The following is a 21,999-nucleotide window of genomic DNA, read 5'->3' as shown; positions in this document are numbered from 1 at the left end:
CCAGGACCGATGCTTGGAGAATGTGGGCTCCTCACTACAAGAGAGACATGGACACACTGGAGACAGTCCAGCAAAGGGCCACTACAATGACTAAGGGACTAGAGCATCTCTTGTATGAGAGGCCGAGAGCTAGGACGCTTCAACCTGGAGAACACTCGGGGCGGGAGGTGTGTGTGTGTGGGGCGGATCTTATTAATATAAGTATCTAATGAGAGGGAATGAAGAAAAAGGACCCAGACTCTTTTTTCAGTGGTGCGCAGTGAAGACAAGAGGCAGTGGGCACAAACTGAAACATGAGAGTCCATCTGAAGACAAGAAAACACCTTTTTACTGGGAGGGTGGTCAAATTCAGGAACAGGTTGCCCAGAGTAGCCAAGTCGCCTCCAGCTGTGGAGATACTGAAAACCCAAATAGACCCAGTCCCGGTCTGCCTGTTCTAGGTGACACTGCTTGAGCAGGATTGGACCAGAGGATCAAGAGGTGCCTTTCAATCTAAACAATTCGGTAAGGAAAAAACCCCCAAACACTAACACAAAAAAGTTGAGAGTGCCGAGTGCAGTAGGGAGGCTGGAACCCAAACCTGCCCTCAGACCGGTACATCACTACATATAACCTTCACCTTTGCGTGACCACCCCTGCGGCAGCAAACTCTCCAACAACATTAAGATTAACTCATCTGTGCTGATAGCACTGAAGGTGTGAAATAAGGCACTGGAAGCAAAGCCACTCCGTGGTGACACGCACTGTGCTTTTCAGGACATGAGAAAACACCCTGCACACTCACTTTGTGGGAGGTGTGATAAATTGCTCAGGGTTAGCAAACAGAGTGACAAAGTGCTCAGTGTGGGAAGGAAATAAACAGCCCAAGGAGAAAGAGACAGCTTTATTTAAGGAATTGAAGTGAGGTTTGGAAGGATGAAGCCAGCACTTGCCTGAGGACTTGTGTTTCTGAGAAAGTGCAATTCAATCCTTCCTGGAATAACACTCTCAGAGAAAAGAGCTGCTGGGGCCAGCAGGTTTGGGCCAACTCAGAGGGGTCCCTCCTTCCCCTCCATCCAACCCAGCAGGGCTCTGACCAGCTCCACGCCATGTGCCTGTTCTTCCCTGACAAAGGGATCTTCCAAGAGCTGCAAAGTGCCAGCACAAAGATACCAGCAGAGGCTGCTGTCCTGGCTCTCTGCAGGAGCTCATACAACACCTCTTTTTTTCCTGGGGTGAGCCAGAACAAACCAACAAAAAAAAAAAAATTAGCTTTAAGGTGCAGCTGGTTCTTTTCCCCAACACATTCTGATGCAGGGAGAACACAGTCCGGTAGGCTTTACTCCCGCCACTGCCACGACTGGTGATGCTCAAGCCAGCTTGAGTGTTACAGGGACCACTCAGCACTATCTGGTGGAGACCCCCACAGGCCTGACTGACCTGTTCCTCTTGTGAGAATAAGCCCAGGCACCACCCAGAGCAAACGTAACCTTGCTGTGCCCAGCAACTTCCCTCCGTAAACAAAAGTGATGCCTGGCTTACAGCCAAGTCAAAGGGAATCAGATTCCAAAAAGAATCAACCCTGGTGGATCAGTACCATGGTTTCGCTGGCTACACTGGAACAGCTGCCTTCAACCAGCCTGAATGTCACTGTCCCAGGAGCCACGGGAACCCACTGTCACTGACGAACGTTGATCATGCAATGAGTAGTAACAGAGTTGCTCTGTTGGCACTGCACTGGGTTTTGCAGTTTCCTCTTTCACTGGCAAGGCAACGGCCAAGCAGGCTGCTTCACAGGTGCTCAGTTCTTCCATCGGATTTGCTAAAAGAGAGAACAAGACATGACTAACACCAGTGCTGAACACAGATCCCTCAGGGGCCAAGTTAGTGAGTCACAATCCCCAACAAGGACAACTATGGCCAAAGGGTGCTACTTCTATCAGTTTCACCCTTCATTCCTACACTGAATGCAACCCCAAATCTAAGATTAGCTTCCCAGTAAGGATAAAAAGTATGTAGAACAGCCATGGCCTTACACCTAATTCACGGCCGTTTCTGATGAGAGTCTCTGGAAGAAAAAGTAGGTGTTTCTTACCATGTTGTTGAGAATGCTGTTTATCTTCTCTTCTTCTGCAGAGCCTCGCTCCACCTTGCACTTATATGCTGTCAGCTGGATGCGATCCTTTAGATCCTTGTACGTCTAGATAAACAGCAAAACCAGCACCCAGCTGAGTGAAGAGGACACTTACACAGTCAGATGGTGCCCTGCAGATGAGCTGGGCAGCTCTTCAATCCCCCCTCAAGTTCCCACCACAGCACAATTTCGCAGCACAAATGCTAGAAGCCACACACTGGCTCAACTTGGCTTCCCCTGGGAACCGTATCATTGCTCCCAAGCCACAGGGATAAACAAACCCCACCACACACAGGACAGCAGCGGCATGTGGCAGAGCGCAGGAAAGCTAGGGAGAAAAAGCAGGCTCTTGGTTCCATCTCTTCACGCACACAGCAAGGACCTACCTCAATGACAACATCATGGCACTTGTATTTGGTGGCAAGGTTCAACCGTGTCTCCACATCCTCCACCAGGCGCACATACTCCTGCAGCACCTGTGAGGGAAGGAAGAATGTCTCAGCTCTCCTCCTGCCTCATTCTCTCACCGCCGTCACAGAACCTTTCAAGGTCGCTGGTCACACAGACTCAACCCCTGCCTTCCTAAGGCAACAAGCGACCAGGACAAGACTGCTCAGGACCCCAGAGGCAGCAAAGCTTTGCTCACAAAGCTCAGAGTCCTAGGCTACCTTGTTCCTGTGGATCAGGTTAACCATTGCCACCCAGATTAAGCATATGCAAAGTTAACATAGCAGACAAAGGTGGCAATGCCACTCTCCTCTGTGGGGAGAAAGCTCCCAGACAACTCTAGGCCTGCTGTCCCTCTTGCAGTCAGACCTAGGAGCCAGCCCTCACTACCACCCACACTTCCTGTAGATGCATGGGTTGTTCAGCTGAGTGCTGCACCCACCTGGCAGAGCCAGCAGCTCGGCAAGCTGTTCTGCCTCTCTCAGCTAGGAAGCAGCTCACTTGGGGAATCATTCACACCCCAAATCCCAACAAAGAGCAGCAGGACATAAGCAGCAGTTCCTTGCTCACCTGCACAGGAGCATTGTTCCTCTGCAAGATCTCCACCACCCGGTGGAAGCCAATGGGTGCCTTCTTCTTGGTGTAGCCCAGCCAGTTCTGAAACGAGCACCAAACCCTACGTTAATCCTAAAGGGCAATCCCTCCAGCAACTAGAAAATGTTTTTCCCCAATGCCAGCAACATATGCCACACCACCAGCCACCACATGCACCACTGGCAGAGCCCTTCATGCAGCGGCTGGGCGCAGGTTGGCTGCAAACCCTTTGGTAACAGAGCATGAGGGCAGCACCCTTCTCTGACCTTGTTGCTGCAGCCAAGCCAGGCCCAGCAGAGGTCTTAGGCAGGGAGAGGAGGAACGTATTGCAACACCCTCCAACAGAGGTGCTGGGCCCTGCTGAAATAAAACCAGTCTGTCCAGTAACTCCAGAACAAACCAGCTATCGGTAGCAGATATCAGTACTTGGAACTGACTCCCCAGCAGGGCTTTCCACAGCTCACCTTGGTGGTGAAGAGGGCATCCACATCATCCCAGGCTCGCAGCTTGGCACGAGCAGCCAGGGCAGTCAGCACGTACTGCTTATCAGGAATCTGCAAAGCAGAAAGCTGCAGTCAGAGCACTAGCACAGCTCAGAAGGCCTGTGCGGGTTGGACAGGAATGGCATCTGCCCCCAGCCCTGTCAGGACTCACACCAACAGCCAGGCAAAGAGGTGAGATGCTGCCTGAGACCAAGACTAGCACTGCAGAGAGCAGGAGGTGGTGATTTGCAACTGCTGCTGCAGCCAGGGTGCACCCAGTGAAAGCCTCCACGTGGCTCCCCCACTTGCCTTTCCAAGCCTCCAGAATGGCCCTGCTCAAGGAGGACGCCATGCCCTTCTCCCTGACTCAGTGCTGAGCCCCTCAAACCCCTCCTACCCACCCGCCTCGCTAAATACATTGTGACTGCCCACATTTTCAGCTAGTGCTGCCACAACAGCAGGAGACTCACATACCTTAAATGTTTTCTTCAGGTTGGTTGGGCTGCTGAATGTTCCCTAGAGAAAGCAGACAAGTCATTGCAAACTCATCAGGGCAGGCCACGGGAGAGGTTCAGATACCTATTGTAAGGCATATGCCTCACACAGGGTGAATCTCCCCAAGTTTTTACTGCTTTTTGCTCATGTCAGTGCCACAGGAGGAAACAGCTGGCAGAAGAGAGCAACTATCCCACCCTATTAGCTCTCTGGTTTGGTTTCCCCTACATCCTCAACTGGTGCATCTCCAGCACTTCCAAGACCACCTCACCACACACCTCAGCCTCATGGGATTAAGGGCCAATTCTGGCTCCTTGGAGCCAGAAGTAAAAGACAGTGGTTTCTAGGAGGCAACTCCCTGACAGGCTGTACCAGGCTGAACGTCCCATTTTAGAGAACAAAAGAAAACAACAAACTGGTCCCCAATGGACAAGGCGAGCCGGGTTCCTCTAGATCTCTCTGAGGGATGAAATATGACCTCCCTCCCCTTCTTTCCTTAACATGCTCCAGCTTAACCACTCCACATATTGAGGCTATGGGGATGAGATGTAACCCTTTCTCTTCTGCCACATCATCCTCACCTCAGCCTCTGTGTAGTGGTAGAAACAGGAATAGAAGAGGGTGGTCACTAGTGGCATGTTGAGAATTGAAGCCTTACGAGGATATTTCCGAAATATTTCTGACTGCCCAGCAGTCTCCAAGTGCCGATCATTGGCCTGTGGAAACAGGAAGACAGAGGGTGAAGATGAGCCAGGGCAACTGCCTGACCTAGCTGTGGGGTAGAGACCTGGCGAAGCGTGTTGTGATAGCAAAGGACAAGCACAACCTCGACACGCCATGAAGTCTCAGGAACGGCACCTCACACATGTGCCTGGCATAGCAACTTGGATAGCAGTTAAACTACACTAGCCATGGCAGGCTGGTTAGATCCGAAGTGGTATAAGTTAGGGACAGATAGAGATCTCACAGCTAGTCCCAGTCATCTCCTGACCATCAGGGAAGATTTCATACCTCGATGATGATCTGTCGCTCCAACAGGGTATAATGGTCTTGGATGTGGGAGGTATCCTCAGCTGAAAATGGCAGCCTGGCCAGACATGGAGGAAGGAGACACTGTCAGCAGCTCTTAACACAGTACACTTAGAAGGATGCTCTTCTCCACCAAAGATGCTCCCCACAGACAGAGAGAGATGTGGGGAACACCTCCCATTCTCCCCAGCCTGAGTGGCTAGTAGGTACTCAAGGTTCTGCCTTGCTGCCCTCTCCAACTGGCTCTCTCCTAGACAGGCTCCAGAGAAGGAAAAATAATGTGGCATCTCTCACAGAACAACCTAAAGCTGACGCTACCCATTTCCTCAAGTGCTCAGGTACCCAAGCTTTTATCCTTCACAACCTGAAGGGTCAATGATCAGAAGGTCCCTGAAGCCTCTTTGCCTCCAAGCAACAAAAGCTGCTGGACTAATGATCACCACAAACTCTTCCTCTCTGGACTACATTCTGTCCACAACATCCCCTTCAACAACCCGAAACCAACATCAGCTCTCGAACTACATAAACTGTGGCACTAGGACAGAGGTCTAATTTTCTTTTCTACCACTTTCTGTGAAGCAGCCACATCCCTCCCACCCTCTCGCATTTTTTCTTACCCAATGCAGCCTTTCAGAAATTCCCTCCTTTTTTCTACATCTTGGATGTTCAAATGCTCCCGGTACTGGGACAGCTGGAGGGAGAGGGAAAAGAAGCACAGCCTGTTCTCATGGATTTGGGAGATACAGGACTCCAGAGGGCAAAATGGGGATGCAAAGCTCTTGCCTGACTAGCAGACACCCTGCAGCCAGCATCCCCCTGCCCTACACTCCCTCTTCACTGAGGGAAGGGAGCTTCTGCTCCTGGGAATACTCACAGCAACTTCCTCAGTCCTGTCTAGGAACCTGCAAAAGGGAATGAGCAAGCATTAACTGGGAGGTAGGTTCCTAGCAGCCTGCTCAGCCCCACCACAAGGCTGGGCAAGAGCCTCACCTGAGCAGATCCAGAAGCAACTTCTGCTCACCCGTCTCTTTGAGGAAATGGATCAGATGACACAAGGCCACCTGCCGCACCTCCAGCTCCCGAAACAAGATCTCTACAGGAGACAGAGATATGTAGAGGTGGGTAAAGTAAGTTAACACTAGCAAGACAGAGGGAGCTAAGCATGGTGCATGGAGCTAGAAGCCATTGGCAGGATTCAACAACTTTACCCCATCTCAGAACACAGTCTTGGAGGCTAGAGCCCAGAAGAGCTCATTCACTAGGCTGACAGGGATGACTAGGCTGAATTCACAGCAATGTTCTACCCCTACAGATTCTTTTTCATTCACCCCATCACCACTACCACTTACCACTGCTTAAAGCTCCTCTCTGGGGCCTTTGTGGGCATCACCATCCCCCCCTCCTGTGTTACACTCACTGAAAAAATATTTTGTGCTCAGTAAAGTAGCAATACCCTAGATGTTCTCTCTGTGACTTGCACCCAGCAGAAGAACTAGCTCCTCTTCCCTTAACTGAAATTCACTATAAAAACCCTGGCCCCAGTCACACTTACCTCTCCTTAGCGTCCGTTTCAGGAATATCAGGACCTGTTAGCACAGAGAGGCAGCTCTCAGCTGACCAGATCGGTCTTCACCAGAATTAAGACAGACAAACAGCAAACTGGTCAAGGCCTGGGGAAGCTTTTGCAAAGGGCCTCTGAAGACACAGCTCTTAGAGTACTGAACCGAATTCTGCTACCCACTAGACACAGGACAAGCAGTGAGCCAGGGCCACAAGTGCCTGGATATCTGCCTAAGCTCTGGATCTTAAATAAGTGAGACCAAGATTTACAAAGAAAAGCCTTTCCACAATTGATCCAAGGGCTTAAAATACCTGGGTAAGGGAAACTTAGACACAGTCCCATTTGCTGCCAGATGCTTTGGAAGCCAAATAAACTGGAAATGCCCTTCAAATCTTCTATGCTGCAATCAGCAGATTAAACCTTAGCCTTCAAGAAGCTGCTGCAAAGAATCTGAAGGATCAGGTTCCTTGCTATTAACCTGACATGAATCCTGCAGAGTGGCAGGAAAGCCAGAAGGAATATGGAACTTCCCAGTCTTATGCTTTGACATTTTCACTAACTGCTTGGTTTTAAGGGAAGAACAACCACCCATCTTACAAGATTAGGTGGCCAACTGACTGCATTCACACAAGCACCCTCTGTGGGGTCACCCAGGAAGTCCCAGCCCTATATGCGCCCATCAGGACTCACAGCTGTAATGACATTCCCATCATGCCCTGCTACAGCTTCATCCAAGAGCACCAGCTTGTCCTGCAGGGAGCGAAATCTCTCTAGAGAGCAGATCTGGAGACAGAAGAGATATAAGTAGGCATACAGGACATCAGACAATCCCCAGGCTGAACCAACCCCCAAGGTACTACCTCTTCTTCCCCTACCAGCCCTTAAGTGACATGAATAACCGTCCTCCCAACCACCAGAGAACTTCTCATTTAGCTGAAACCATGTGCTGCATTATCCCTGGGAACCCTTGTCCACAGGGGCTGCACAGTTAGCCTCCACTACCGCCCAGGCTAGGACAGCAGTCATTGTACATTCAGCACAAGCACCCTTGTAACAAGGCAAAACTTCCCTGCACACCACAAACCACTACCTGACAGGACAAGAGAATGCTCCTCCTTTCCATGGAGGAGACCAAAAAAGTAGAGTTGTAAGACTCTTCCTCCCTTCTTCTTACCCCTTAATTGTGGCCTCTCTCAGCCTTTAGTTCACCTCAGCCTTTGAGGAGACACATGCAGAGTAAAACCACAAGCTCACTGTGTGCTCACTGCAAACTGAGGCAGCTGAGATTAAGATTCCAACTCCAGCATAACCAAGATTGCTTCTGTTTTCCTCCCTCTGTTTACCACCAACTAAGAAGGGAACTAAAACCCCACACCCTTAGATTTTTTCCATAAACCCAGCCCCAGGGAGCAGAAATGGTAGAGAGGGACATAGCAGTACCGATACCTTCTGTCAGAGCCTAGCTGAGGGGACAACTCACATAAACAATACAACAAAACCCTCAAAGTCTCCTGCTGCTCCTGAGCTAGTGTAATCCCAGCACTGCCACCTGGCAAAGCACCATCCCTGCTAGATGCAGAACAGCCAGGAGCACAGGGAAGCCTAAAGCAGTTTAGGACCACCCACCCTCCATCTCTTCCAAGCAGGTGGGAGTGGAAAGTCCTTACCTTGCCCCTCTGCATTCGCCTGACTGTGTCTTTGGGGTTCCAATCACTGCTGTAATCCTGCCACAAGAGAAATAAAGAGCTCTTGAGCGTCAAGAGGCCAGATCATGCCAGCAGCCCACAGGCTGCTTTCCACTTGTGCTGGATCAGAGTAATGGCCCCGTGTAGCTTCTCAGACTTATCATTTAGCTGCTCCAGGGCAGACGCTAGTAGGATGTGTCCCTACAGTGTTCAGGTGCCGAGGGAAGCTAGAGGCTCAAATGTTAACACAGAATCTTTCTATTGCCTCAGTAAGGTCTGTCATCATATCCTTTATAAGAAGTGCGTTTCAACGGGTTGTCCCCCTTACAAATTAAAGCTCCAATGTTGCTTTCAGAGGGACAAACAAAATACACACAAAACTGACAAACCCAAAACCGAGAGGGAAGGAGCCAGTTTCTTGTTACAATTCAGACAGGCTGGTGAGCCATCCACAGCAACATCGAGAATGCAGGGACGACAGCCTCAGGCAAATACCTGGGGAGTCTCGCAGGACTAGTACAATATGACAAAAGCACCAAAGCCTGTAGTGAGACCATGTTAAGGTAATATGTGACTGCTGCTACAATGACCAAAGTTCTTCCCTGCAGCCTGCAGACACTACGAGCTGGAAGCACTGGATAAAAGTGGCAGTGGCCTGAGCCACTCCTGAACTCAGACTCCAAGATGACATCTAAGTTCTTTGTGAGGCACTCAAGCCAACAGTTGTAATTCAGCCTTCTGCCTCAAAAAAGCCAGAGAAAGGGAGTAACCAGAACCAGCTCTGAGGACATTGAATTTTAAAGTCATTAAAGATTTACTGAAAGCCCAAATCTAAAGAAAAAAAAGGGCTGACCCAGTCCTGTCAGGGGACCACTGCACTCGAGCCTCTCAAGTCAATGTAGAGCCAAGCGTCAAATGTCCTGAGCACCAGGGCTCCCTCCAGCACCTCTGGCCAGAGGCAGCTCCTCAGCACGTCACTGTCAAGACACTGGTTCAAAGCTGCCACTAACCGTACCATCTTTTTTCCACCTCACTTACAATACTCCTGCCTGCTTTTAAGGGGCTGGACAACTTTTCTCCTTCCTGCTTCACTGCCACTGCAGGCACAGAACAGAACACAACAGGGCACACTTATTTCTCCTGCTGTGCTTTCAGGAAGTGCCTGCCTGTTAGGCTATGTGATTAATGGCTAATCAACATAAACACACCAACCTGGTGAGGATCAGATGGCCAAGGACAGGCGAAAACCCAGTAACCTAATCAGTGCAATCTGAGCACACTGACTTGGCCACTCCTTGCCACCATCAAATGAGACAGATTAGGTCATTATCTGTTGTGTAAAACCCTCCAAGATGAGCAAACCAAAGAAACTTTCCCCAAATGCCATGCAACCCTAATGAGGCACAGGACTTAGTATGAGATGCAGGAGAAAGAGAATCCTGGTATGTTTTAAGACAGTTGTGTAAATGTGTGAGGCTTATTACAGAAGTTTACAGGAAAGACAAAATGCAGGGAAAGGGAGGGATCAAAATTAATTGGGCAGGAGTAACCATGGGAAAATAGAGGGAAGAGGGGCCATAGGGTGCCAGCCAAGTTTAAACAAGTGGCTAGTTAGTGTGCTTGTCTCACTACGCCCTGCAATGCATCACTGCAGTCTATCTTACATTCTCATTAAATTCTATATTTAACCAGCTTCTGTGTGGGTGGGTTCTCTATTCCAAGCGTATGTGTTTGTACGAACACTAGCTAACTTCAACCTCAAGCAGCCAGTGAGTAGAATAAGCAGTCTGAGTACCAGGTACCGGAATGGGACCATGAACCCTAGGGGCTCAAGGGTCCAGGTGCCAGCAACTGGACGAGACTGAGGTCTGGGATACAGCTACAAAAAAACCCTGTATGTCTAAAACCAGCTGTGGGAGAGACCCATAGAGTGTGTGTATGTTCCACTAGTGGAATTCAATCCTGATCAGACAGAAAGGAGGCTCAGGATCAGGCTTAAGTGTTGTGTGTTTATGTGTCTGTTGGTAAATGCATTGGTTTCTGTCTGTGTTAATCAGTGTGGGCAGATGTGTTAGTATTGTGGATGTCTGTATCTGCTGGGAATATGAGCTCAGTCCTGGGGACGTGGAACCACAACCTCACACCTAGTAGAAGGAATCCACCCAGTCCCAAAATCCACTAGATTCTGCAACAACCAATGCTGCCTATCTTGGAGAAGAACATTCCTGCCAACTGGAACTCCACCTCTGTGCAACTCCCTCTGTGCTGTCCTGGTGATTCATGAACAAGAAATTTAGAAGCCTTTAGATTTAAAAAATTTTAAAAGCACATGTGATACCAATTTATCTGACCCAGCATAAAAGCTGCTTACAGGCAAAGCAGTATTTAGAAATCCTTTTCACAAAGACCGCTGAGCCATTCATTAGAAAGAGTAACTAAGACTCCCAGCAAAGCTCCCCACTTCTGAGAAAAAACAGAGACCACCTAAATTACTCTGAGGCTGCATTTTGCATCTCTGTCCTATTCCCTGCATTGCCCTCTGCTCTCTGAAATCGTGATTAATCACTTCCCATGAAACCAATAGAGTAGTAAAGTCCTCCTGGCAGCACTCTGACCTCAGGACACTACCAAACAGGCTGCTCACCTTGTACTCAGCTTTCGGTCTGCGCAGCTCTGGGGCATAGTTTTTAACTCCTGTGTCAGAGAGGGCTGAGAAGGAAAGGCAAAACTGAGTAGCATATCAAAATCCTGATTCACACCCACTTCCAAAACTACCTTTTTCTTGGTTTTTATGGTTAAAGACCCAAGCTCAAGCACCAAATGGTAATACAAAGTTGCTCTCAACCCAACAGTCATCAGTTGTATATAAAAAGATTACCCCATACCATCATGACAACTCTTTCGCTTCTTTGCTGAATGACTTTCAGACAACCCTGAAACAGTTTCCTTTTCTGCAACACAAGGAAGGTGACACTTCCCCTTTTTAGGAAACGCTTTGGTTTATGTAAATCTGCACCCCGCCCAAAATGAGGAACAGATTCAAAAACTTACCATCTGAAAGGGACTGAAAACTTGGAAGTTTGTTTCGTCCTGAAATCAAAACAAACACTCATGAGAGACTTTCTTCACCAGCAGTATCTCTTGCAGAGAGAACACAAGCGTAGACTGCAAGCCAGTGCGCTGCAGCTACGCCACCGCAGAACATGCCACTCTGTACAGTGATTCACACTACACCGGCATAGCTGGGGCTCACCTGCTTGCAGTTTAAGACTTTGAAGTTGCCTGTGGCATCACAAGCCATATCACATCCCAGCCCTATCTGCCCGCTTGTTGCTGAGGCCAGGGGAGGTTAGAGAGCCTGAATTCACTCATCTACCTGCAGAGCAGAGGCTCAAGCACACAGTGCTGCCCAGGCCACGGCAACACGGACAGCTGCATTCACCAGAGCAGCGATATAGATGCCTTTTATTATCACTGTATTGTCAAAGTTGAGAGTGAAAAACCACCCCAGAGAAAGAGAGACAAAGTAAAAGCTGGTCTGTTGTCTGGCTGTGAGACAACAGAGCTGAACTTCTGCAAGCTGCTTAAGTCTCCCCATGGCCTGCTGTGCAGTTCCCCCCATAACCAGCTATGCTACCACTGCTGCTACCATGCGTTTGCTGAACCAACTATAACATCAACAGCAGCCAGCTGAGCTCCAAATAAAGTATAAATAACCTGTCTACAATAACATGTCTACAGTACTGAAGATAAAATAAGGGCCACATGGGTCCAGCCAGTCCCTTTGTAGCCCGCTCTTTGCTCATGCAAACGGGTTGCTGTACAGTGCTGCGCTCTACCTTGCTGTTCTATGGAACCTGCCTTTTAAGAAGCCATAATCTCCAAAGCCTCCTCCCATATCACAAGAGTATGCGATCTTCTGCACAAGACAGTATCCAGCTTCTGACCAGTGAGAGATACACTCCCCCACTGAGGAGAGATCTGGGCTTCCCTGTTTTGCAATACACTTAAGAGAAAACGATTTACGTAAGATAACACAATTGCCTCTTGACACTCTTGAGGGAGAACTCATTTGTCCACATTGTGTATGAGGAACCTCACCTTTGAATAGGCTGCTTAGGGAGTAGGAGGAAACTTGTTTGGGAAAAGCTGCATAGGAGGAAGAGCCCTTCTGTAGACTGGAGTCTCGGCCCTCCAGTGAGCTAGTGCTGCTGGAGGCTGTCTCTTTGATTGACCAGGAGATACCTATGTGCAGACAGAGGTCATTTATAGCAAAGAAAGAGAAAACCAATAAAGAATGAGCTTATGGCATGACAGGAATGTTACGAAGTGTATCCTGGTCAGTTCTGCACTAGCACTTCCTCATAACTTTGGCCCTCAGCACTAAGTAGATGCGGCGCACAGAATCCCAATCTCGTGTAATACTGCTTGTTAAACAGTTGGGCACTGTTGTGCAGAAATGGTGGATTTCAGCAATATTGTACAGCTGGTTATGCTTACCCCATGCGATAACATACAAACGTTGTTGCATGGGGTAAAACATACTCCTTGCTCTCAAGGTAAAGAGCAAATCACAAGAGCATAAGAACATACCTCCCTGAGCAGTGAAAAACTAAAATAGTTTTCCTCCCCAAAGGAAGGAGGAAAGACAAAAAGACAAAACAGCTACCGCTGTGCATATGCTGCTGGCAACAACGCATATGTCTCCATCCTGCTTGTTCGAGACACATTTTTCCCTTCTTTTCACACAGCTGCACAACATGCACATTTTAGGACAGGCAAAAAAGCCGATAGGTAGAGACCTTGGGTGGGAAAAGAAATGGCCTGAACCAGAGGAAGGAGCTACAGCATGTGACAAGAACAGACTCTTTGAAGGTCCTCTAGGTGATCCAAATGTAAATTTTCACTGTTCGGCACTGGCTAGCAAATGCCACACATTTTGTGGGCCACAAACTCCAAAGCGCAGCAGACAGCATTGTGTGTGGGTCATAAGCTCACTCCCATCATCACTAGAAACTCATTTGCTTAGTGCTTTCCCTTTCGAACTTCAAGCGTGAGAGTCAGTCCATATACACACAAAAACTTGGAATATCTCCTTAAAGTGCTGTGGGAACAAAGCACAGAGAACTTTAAATGGTGCTATTTCAGGCAGCAGTGTGAAGGAAATGATCACCTAGAATCCTGCATGCCAGCTGAGCATGATGACTATCAAGCCATAACCTCCAAAATATCTGCTCTAACATATCTAATATCTGCCCTAATCAGCTATATTTTGGGAAAAACAAAATGATTTCCCTCCGCTTGTCTGCATTCCTCTTCTTTATGTAATTTATCCTTCTGCTAGTTCTTTTTTCAGTGGATCCACGCAGGTAAATCAAGTGGCTGACAACGTGACCTGAGGAGACTAGAATTAGACTAGATATGCAGGATTAGATAGCAAGTAGTACTCCTGACCTCGACTAAACGACATGACTTATGTGGTAATTTTAAACTCCCTCTGTCTCAAGGATAACTCGCAGTACTTCTGCACTTACTTCCCACAGGTTCCCCGCTCCAGCTGACCCTCTCAAGGTCATCATCATCATCATCGACGATATCCCGAAGGCTATTCACTGCCCGTTTGGATTCCTTTAGCTACGGACAAAAGAAAGAGCTTGTATAAAGACCACCAGTGTTACAGAGTGTGCATTGCTTCCTATTACCTTCAAGCAGTCTCCCCCACAGAGCTCTGAATACAGCTTCTTTGGCTTCCGCTGCCTCTTCCAGAGGAGATATTTTATGCCTGTAGGTGTTCAACTGACACAGCGGCCCCTTCCTCACCGCTGGGAATCCAAAGGCCACTGACACGGGCACTGACAGCTCAACCCGCAGGAGATGCACTTTGGTGCAGGGGCGAGGAGCCATCGTCCTAACGAGATTTCGGGTTGGCGACCGTGAGGCGCGAGGCGGGAGCCCTCGGTGGCCTCCACACAGGGCAGGAGGGCGGGCACCCACACCACCCACGAAGCACAGACCCTTGGTGAAGCGCGGGGCCGAGGCCTGGGCTGAGACGGCCACGGAGGGGCCTGCCCATGGGTGGAGTGTGTGTGTGGGGGGGATACACTTCACGCTGGGCCGCGGCGGGCCCGGGGCCGAAGCCTACCTGCGAGAGCTCATCATCCTCGTCGTCGAAGGTGAAGGCCCGGAACTTGGAGCTGTGCCAGTACTCCTCCTCGTCCGCCCTCGCCCGGCTCATCTGCAACGGCACCGCGCGCCGGCCTCAGGGGAGCGGCTGCCTGAGGGGAACCACCGCCCCTGCTCCCGTGGTCCCCGGTCCCGCCCCTCGGCCCCGCCGCCCCCCGGCTCCGCTCACCTCTCCCGCGCCCGGCACCGCCACCGGCAGGGCACGGCTGGCCAGGGAGGGAAGGGCGGGCGGCTGCCGCGCAGGGCACGCCGGGACATGCAGTCCCCCCGCCGCCGCCCGCCCCGCCGTTTCCCTCCCTCGCGCACTACGAGTACCGCTATGCCCCGCGCTGCCGCAGCGGACGGACTACAAGTCCCAGCGGACCGCGCAGGGCCGTGCGGTGTCCGGAACGGGCGGCTAAGGGCCAGGCTGCCGGGGCGGCCGGGCTCGGGGCGGCGAGGCTGGCTCCGGGAGCTGCCGACCGGCGGGGGACGGGACGGGAGCGGCAGCTGGAGGCGGCGCGGCGGAACCAAGTGGCCCGGCGAGGCGGGGGGAGGGCGCCGGAAGGGACCGTGCCGGTGACGGAAGCCGGGAGGTGGCGCGGCGGCCGGCGGTTCTAGCAGTTTCCACGGGCGGTCGGCGCGGAGGAGGCGGCGGCGGCGGCGGTCCCGATGGCCAAGTGGGGGGAGGGAGACCCGCGCTGGATCGTCGAGCAGCGGGCGGACGCCACCAACGTTAACAACTGGCACTGGTGAGCGGGGCGGCCCGGCCGGCCGGTGGCGAGACCCGCCCGGGAGGTCCCCGTCCCCCTGGCTGGAGGGAGGGTGCCCGGCCGGTGTCCCGGGGAGGGGCTTTTCCCCCCTTCCCTCCCCTACGAGAGCGCTGTTGCTGAGGTGGAGGTGTCCGGCGTGATGCCTCGGGAAAGCCGTCGCCTCTGTGGGTGTGAGGGGGGGGGTGCCCCGGGGGAAGGGCTGGGGGGTGCCTGGGGCCGGCTGTGTGTGTGTGTGTTGGAGTTGGGTAGGGAGGGAAGGGGCCGGGGGAAGGCTCGGTAGTCCCAGCGTGTGCTGGCGGTGTGGCCTGTCCCATATTCTCAGCTTTCCCCCCTCCCCCGCCCCCGGCTTTCTGGCAGGACGGAGCGGGATGCCTCCAACTGGTCCACGGAGCGGCTGAAAACTCTCCTCCTGCCTGTCAGGGTGGAGGGTGAGGAAGGGGCTTGTGAGGTGACAGAAGTGAGCAAACTGGATGGAGAGGCCTCCATTAACAACCGCAAAGGGAAACTTATCTTCTTCTATGAGTGGGCTATCAAGCTGGCATGGACTGGTGAGTGATGTTCTCCCCTCCTGTTTCAAGGCCAGATTAAAGTACAAGGTCAAAGATAAGCATGCTTACTTCTTTTAGTAAATAATAATAAAGCAAAGTATTGTATTGTGATACAATAAAAGTTTGCTTTTACAACAACCAGACTCAGAAATGTTGATCTGAACAACATAATTGTAATTGCAGGCACCTCAAAGACAGGAGTGAAATACAAAGGTTATGTGGAGATTCCTAATCTCTCAGATGAAAATGACATTGATGAAGTTGAGGTAAGCATAGCTACGGTCTAATACTGCTGGCTGTCTGGCTGTTCTAACAGGAATCCTCACAGCGTTAATGTTTCTTTTCCTGTTACTTTTTTAGAACATTTGTGTAGAACTTCTTTAGTGTTAGAGACTGCTTAAGTTAATAGAATAGTTGGAGTTGGAAGGGACCTTAAAGATCATCTAGTTCCAACCCCCCTGCCAAGGGCAGGGACGCCTCCCACTAGACCGTGTTGCTCAAAGCCCCATCCAGCCTGGCCTTGAACACTTCCAGGGATGGGGCATCCACAGCTTCCCCAGGCAACCTGTTCCAGTGTCTCATGCCCATCGTAATAGAGTGGTGAATAAAGAATTTATTCCTTGTATGTAATCTAAATCTCCCCTCTTTCAGTTTAAAACCGTTACCCCTTATCCTGTCGCTACGCTCCCTGATAAAGAGTCCCTCCACATGGTGTTAGATCTTTATCAAATTAATTCCTGTCTTCTAAATATAAGGGGTTTATAGCACATGAAGGTATTTAGGTAGGCTGAGACAGACAAAGTGAGGGATTAATAAAACTGCACTGCCTCTTGTGAAAGTTTAGCCAAAGTCTAACTGTGATGTTGAATTGAGTAATGTAAGGATCATGCAAGTATGGCTTTGTTAATCAGCACTTGTCTGTCTTGTTTAGATCCATGTCAGCCTTGCTAAAGATGAGCCTGACACTAACTTGAAGACCCTGATGAAGCAAGAAGGCACAAAAAAAATTAGAGATGCAATGAAAACTTACATCAGCACTCTTAAAACAGGTATGTACCTGAGAGGGAGAAGTGTTACGGGAACCCATATGGACTAATGCTGAAGAAGGGATGGGGGTAACGAGAGGAGTGAATATTAGTTCCTCATCCCATCTCAACAAGAAGGTGTCAGAGCAACAGTAACTTTTCTGTCTCTCTTGAAAATGGTTAGCATTTGGCCAGAAGCACTTCTGTCTCTAGACACTGTAGCACAGCCCAGAAAGATTGTTTTTGGTGATAACCCAATAATAAACAGCATTTTTTGGTTTATGTTTTAAAACTGAGAACGTCCTTCATGTGCTGAAGCTCAGCTATAGTGAAAGTAAAGCCAGTGAAATGTATTTTCTACCCCAGTGACACAGAGTATCAGTCACTGCACGTAGCACAATCTGGCCTTTAGTTTGCTTACTCCCTTGGAAGGTGGTATCTTTTCTCCAGTTTGCTGGTTTTTCTCTTTTGCCACGCTAGTAAAGGTGTCTGGTGTTATTTGGATTTGAGAATAACCGACAACTGGAAATTGATTGCTCTGCAGGTTTTGTTGGTGTCACTTAATGAACTGTCTCGGCATCTGGATCAAAAAATTTTTTTTTTTATAAGATCAGTGGTTTCAGTAGTTGGAATTAAATCAGCGTGCTTTGTTTGAGTTTGGCTTTGCTCTCTAGTACAGGCTGGGAATGCGGCAGTTGCTTTTTATGTCCGTTTACCTGTATTACACTATATAGGCTAGATATTCAAGTTTTGCTGAGTACAAGCCGCCACTGGTTACTGTTTTTCTAGGATCAAATTTCTATATCCTTATGTTTTTTTATGTTTTTTTCAGGCTTTTTAGTGTTCGGGTGGGGGATGCAGCCACACAGAGGAAGATGAGAATGTTATTCAGGAAGAACTGTAGGATCTTGTGGGCTGGAATAAATGAGAATAGGTGGGAACTAAGTATTGCAGGATACAAGATTATACATGTATAATAAAATTCTGCTTTATAATGGAATTTTGCCAATTTGAACAGATGAAGAGGAAGGAGAAAGAGCAAACTGGTTTATAATTGGTAAAGGCAGAAGCTGTAGAGCTGGAGAAGAAGCAAACATGATGCTAAAGAGACTGAAACTTCTGGTACCGTTATAAAAGCGCTAATGTTGCAGGACAGGGCACTGGTGAGACCTCACCTGGGTTTCTGTGTGTAGTGCTGGCAACTGGTGTCAAAAAAGATAAATTGAAGATGGATTTAGAAGTAACTTTATTCTGTACTACAGTGATATGAGAAATGGAGAGCCAGTCTGAAAAGAAATGGAAAAGCTTGGTTTGGTTTGTCTGCACCAGCAAGATGGAAGTATCTGAGAGGCGATTGCTATTTACATTAGAGAGAGAGAGAAAAAAAGCTGTGTAAGCGTAAGGCTAATGTTAATATGAGAGCAATAAGAGTGATTGGTATGTCTAGGGTACGAAAAGGAGGTAAGTTTCTAACTATTAGTCTAGGCCTTCAGTGGAGAGTAGTGAGGGCAAGAAGAATTAATTGCTTGTAAAAAGAGGTCCATTTACTTTTTTTAAAAACTGTTTCAAGTCGTGGGTGTTAGCAGGAGCAGGGGAGAAACCAGGAAGCCCTGTTTGATTGTGTATTTCAAAGAACAGTTAAAAGGTTTACTTGATCTTTTATTAGTTTCATGGGCGCATTCCTGTCTTTCCAGAATTCACCCAGGGCATGATTTTGCCCACAGTGAATGGTGAACATATGGAAACAACACCTCAGGTGGCTCCTAAAGCAGAAGACCGCAAGGTAAATAAAACTGCGCAAACATGCTTTTGCATCTCTGAAGAAAGGTACACAGTACTAGATTCTGGGGTTTACAGGTGCAACCTATGCTGTTTACAGGATATACATATATATATATATTCAGGAATTGGCAATCTGTGGTGTAGGCCTGACTGTTTTGATTTGCAGCACATAATATTTCTTAATTCAAGCAGAGCGATAAGTCTCCTTTTTACACTCAAGGATGATTGTACCTAATTACATCTTTACCAAATGCCTTTGTTTTTTCTCTTGCGTATGTGAACCACTTGTTGAGTTTTTTTGTGAAAAAAAGTACGTGTGTGTGTGTTTTTGTTTCTTGTTTTGTTAGACGGCCGCTAGCAGCAGTACTACCACATCACAGTCCAAATCCATAGGAGTCAAGATCCCTACGTGTAAGATCAGCTTGAAGGACACCTTCTTAACATCTCCCGACGAGCTCTACCGGGTATTCGTTACTCAGGAGGTAATGCCAGGCTTGTTCTGAGAATTGTTCTTTGCGCGTAGTAGGTTGTTCCTAAGAAGCTATTCAAGGCATTCTGTAGGACACTCACAATCCATGAGAGTGGAAGAAGAAAGCTGGTCTGCAGAACAGTTGCTTAAAGCTCGTGTGTGCATCTTGTCACACAGTTGACAAGAGAGGGTAATTAATGCCAGCCAGAAGGCAATTCCAGACTATGGTCAGCCACCTATCTGTAGGTGTATCTCTTGCTGCATGTGGTCACATCTCTTGGTCTTTACAGTTGTGTGCGCTTTTTGGTTTTGTTTTGTTTTTTCCTGTTAAGGTTAGGTGGTATCAAAGCATGCCTGGGGAATAAGTTCCCCTCTCCTGCACACTATTGTATAGTTTAAGAAGAGAGAGCAGCATTGTGTCTTTACTTAAACATGGTCTTAGTCTTTTGTTCCTCCTTTAAAAAAAAAAAAGGAAAAAGAAAAAAATATGACCTTTTCATTAGGTTTCATTAAGGAATCGACAGAGTAAATCAAAGTGTGGCTTACAGAACACTGCATAGACTATGAAAGCTAGGGATTCTTTTCCCTTGGCAGGCAAAATGCTGCTGTAGATGCTGTAACCTTGCTCTTCTGGCCAGGGCAAGGCTTTGGTCTCTTCCTGATGAAGACCTTACACTGTTGACTTACCTCCTCTTCCAGAACTTTTGTAGCTAGGTGGGAAGCATTAGGCAACAAGTTTCCAGGCAGATAATGTCAAGTAATACAAGTTTCTTTCTGAATTCTTTTTAGATGGTCCAAGCTTTCACCCACGCACAAGCTGCCTTGGAGGCTGATAAAGGAGGGAAGTTTCAGTTGCTGGATGGCAGTGTCACAGGAGAGTTCGTTGACCTAGTAAGTACTAACTAGTGCAGGTGTGTCTGCAGGTGTCAGGGGCACCTTTTTTATTTTTGAGGTATCAATTCTGTAAAAATGCTTCAGTTAGCTAATTGTAGAGTTCTACCTGGTACCCAATAGTTATCTATAGTCGCTGTGGCTATCAAAGTATTCATTATACTATGGATTAATGTATGGGACTTCAGTCAGGGGAGAAAATCTAGCTTCCAGTAATGTATTTGCCCTCTCTGTGTGATTTTACTTATTTATTAGGGGTTGAAGGGGTGTAAATGATAGTAACTGACCCTTTTCCTCTTTAGCCCTCCTGCCACTAAAGTCTTCTGTACTGGGACACTGTCTCAGTGTTAGGGGCTGTACTATGGCCTAACTTCCTAGAAGAGGAGTGGAAAGAAAAGGACACTTAAAATCTCTTTCCCTCTGTGTGTGTGTGTTTTTCTCAAGGGGTCTCTAAGGCTTCAGATCAACACAGTTCTAGTTGTTTTCTATTAAGACTGCAGGATTTGCCAAAAATTACTACTCGATCTTTCTGTGTTTTTTTTTTTTTTCAAGGTCCCTGAGAAGCAACTTGTTATGAAATGGAGATTTAAATCTTGGCCAGCTGGTAAGTAGTCCAAAAGTAGACTATCATATTGCAGCCCTTGCAGGTGTTTGAAGAATTCCAGCCCCATTTCCCACGCTGCACTCTGGCTTGTGTTTGGGGAGCACAGGGTGTTCTGGGAGCTGCACCAGCCTTATCCCAGCTTCATATCCCACACGGTCGGGTCAGAATCGTTAGCCACCGTTTAGAGCAGCGGCCGGGGATTAGGAAGGATGAAGTAGCAGCTTGCTCAGCTGTGGCTGCAACTCCTTCGAACGCCATGAAGAGGGAGCCCTCTCCTCCCTCTGTTTCTGAGGAAGGCCTGCAGCTGCCATAAATAGGTCCTCTGTGAAGGACCCTGAGGAGTCTTTTAAGTGGTGCTGTGTGAGAGGAGGAGCAGAGCAGCTCCTTGGGGCGGCGTATACTGTACTACACACTGCTGACAGATTTCCTTTGGTTCCTCTAGGGCACTTTGCAACAATTACCTTGAACTTCACTGACAAAGGTGGTGAGACAGAGGTGTGCTTGGAAGGCAAGGGCATTCCTGCCAGTGAGGAGGAAAGAACAAAGCAAGGCTGGCAGCGCTACTACTTCGAGGGCATAAAACAGACATTTGGCTATGGCGCCCGCTTGTTTTAATACTGGTTGCTGGGAAGGCTCTGGCTGAAGACTCTGCCACGTGGACTGATAAATTTCTCACCTGTCCCTTTCTAATCTTGGCCTTGCTGCCGAGTAAAGTGGGATGACAGGTGATGAGGAAGGCCATTGAGCAGCACCACTTTCAGTCCCTCACTGCTTTCTGCATGTCTCGTGCTGCAGGGGATTCTCTTACATGTACATACTTCTATTGCTAAATAAACCTAACTTAAAAAAAACACCACGGAACTTGCGTCCTCAGATCGGCTTGAGTTCAAAGGGTCGGCCGATAGGCTGAGGGAGGGATCCGTGTGGAAAAAACCCGATCAATGAGGAGTGCTGATCCCAGTGTGATTTACTCCTCACTTCTGAGGGAGCAGAGAGCATGAGCTTGATGCAGTTTTTAGTTGGAGCAGCTGCTTGCTTTCTCTCTCTGCTTTTGATCTGCCGCTAGTAAATGTTTCAAACCCTTCCCATTTCTGAAGGGATCTAAGATCCTGTTCAAGCTATTCCTCTCCTCCCTTGCATATCCCCTTCTTCAACGTGATCATTTCTTACGCTTACATGAGCCTGCTCTATGAGAATGCTGATCGTTTAGTCACCTAAATTGTCCCAGACAATCAGCAAACCACTGCTAGGGAAACTCCCACTTACAAAACAGTTCTAGCAGGTTGTGGGGCCCAGGGTCAGCTACCTCTGAGAGTTTCAGGCCAAAGCAAACTATAGG

General features: G+C 48.7%; 2 protein-coding genes across 3 annotated transcripts; one reads left to right on the top strand and one right to left on the bottom strand.

Moving 5' to 3' along the window:
• Positions 1-864: 864 nt before the first annotated feature.
• Positions 865-14,877, bottom strand: VIPAS39 (VPS33B interacting protein, apical-basolateral polarity regulator, spe-39 homolog). 2 transcript variants are annotated; one of them, XM_063331515.1, is made up of 20 exons: positions 14,759-14,877; positions 14,549-14,641; positions 13,941-14,040; positions 12,508-12,651; positions 11,458-11,496; positions 11,051-11,115; positions 8,389-8,445; positions 7,412-7,504; positions 6,713-6,746; positions 6,151-6,253; positions 6,035-6,062; positions 5,778-5,851; positions 5,143-5,218; positions 4,713-4,847; positions 4,111-4,152; positions 3,619-3,708; positions 3,131-3,217; positions 2,500-2,589; positions 2,075-2,179; positions 865-1,801 (listed from the first exon to the last, which is right to left on the bottom strand). In XM_063331515.1, the coding sequence occupies exons 2-20, from the start codon at positions 14,639-14,641 to the stop codon at positions 1,781-1,783; spliced, it is 1,476 nt and encodes a 491-aa protein (XP_063187585.1). In that variant the 5' UTR covers positions 14,759-14,877; the 3' UTR covers positions 865-1,780. The 2 variants fall into 2 exon arrangements, with proteins under 2 accessions (XP_063187585.1, XP_063187587.1); XM_063331517.1 differs by lacking the exons at positions 12,508-12,651; positions 14,759-14,877 and having other exon boundaries at positions 14,549-14,750.
• Positions 14,878-15,097: 220 nt separating this feature from the next.
• AHSA1 (activator of HSP90 ATPase activity 1) lies at positions 15,098-21,517 on the top strand. Its single transcript, XM_063331518.1, has 9 exons — positions 15,098-15,320; positions 15,699-15,889; positions 16,073-16,155; positions 16,821-16,938; positions 18,609-18,697; positions 19,044-19,178; positions 19,955-20,056; positions 20,609-20,660; positions 21,103-21,517. The coding sequence occupies exons 1-9, from the start codon at positions 15,241-15,243 to the stop codon at positions 21,273-21,275; spliced, it is 1,023 nt and encodes a 340-aa protein (XP_063187588.1). The 5' UTR covers positions 15,098-15,240; the 3' UTR covers positions 21,276-21,517.
• Positions 21,518-21,999: the final 482 nt, after the last annotated feature.

This window comes from Chroicocephalus ridibundus, chromosome 4 (genome assembly GCF_963924245.1).
Source record: "Chroicocephalus ridibundus chromosome 4, bChrRid1.1, whole genome shotgun sequence".
Classification (NCBI taxonomy): Eukaryota; Metazoa; Chordata; class Aves; order Charadriiformes; family Laridae; genus Chroicocephalus; species Chroicocephalus ridibundus.
The sequence above is the reverse complement of the archived record's forward strand: the minus strand, read 5'-3'. Positions and strand labels throughout refer to the sequence as shown.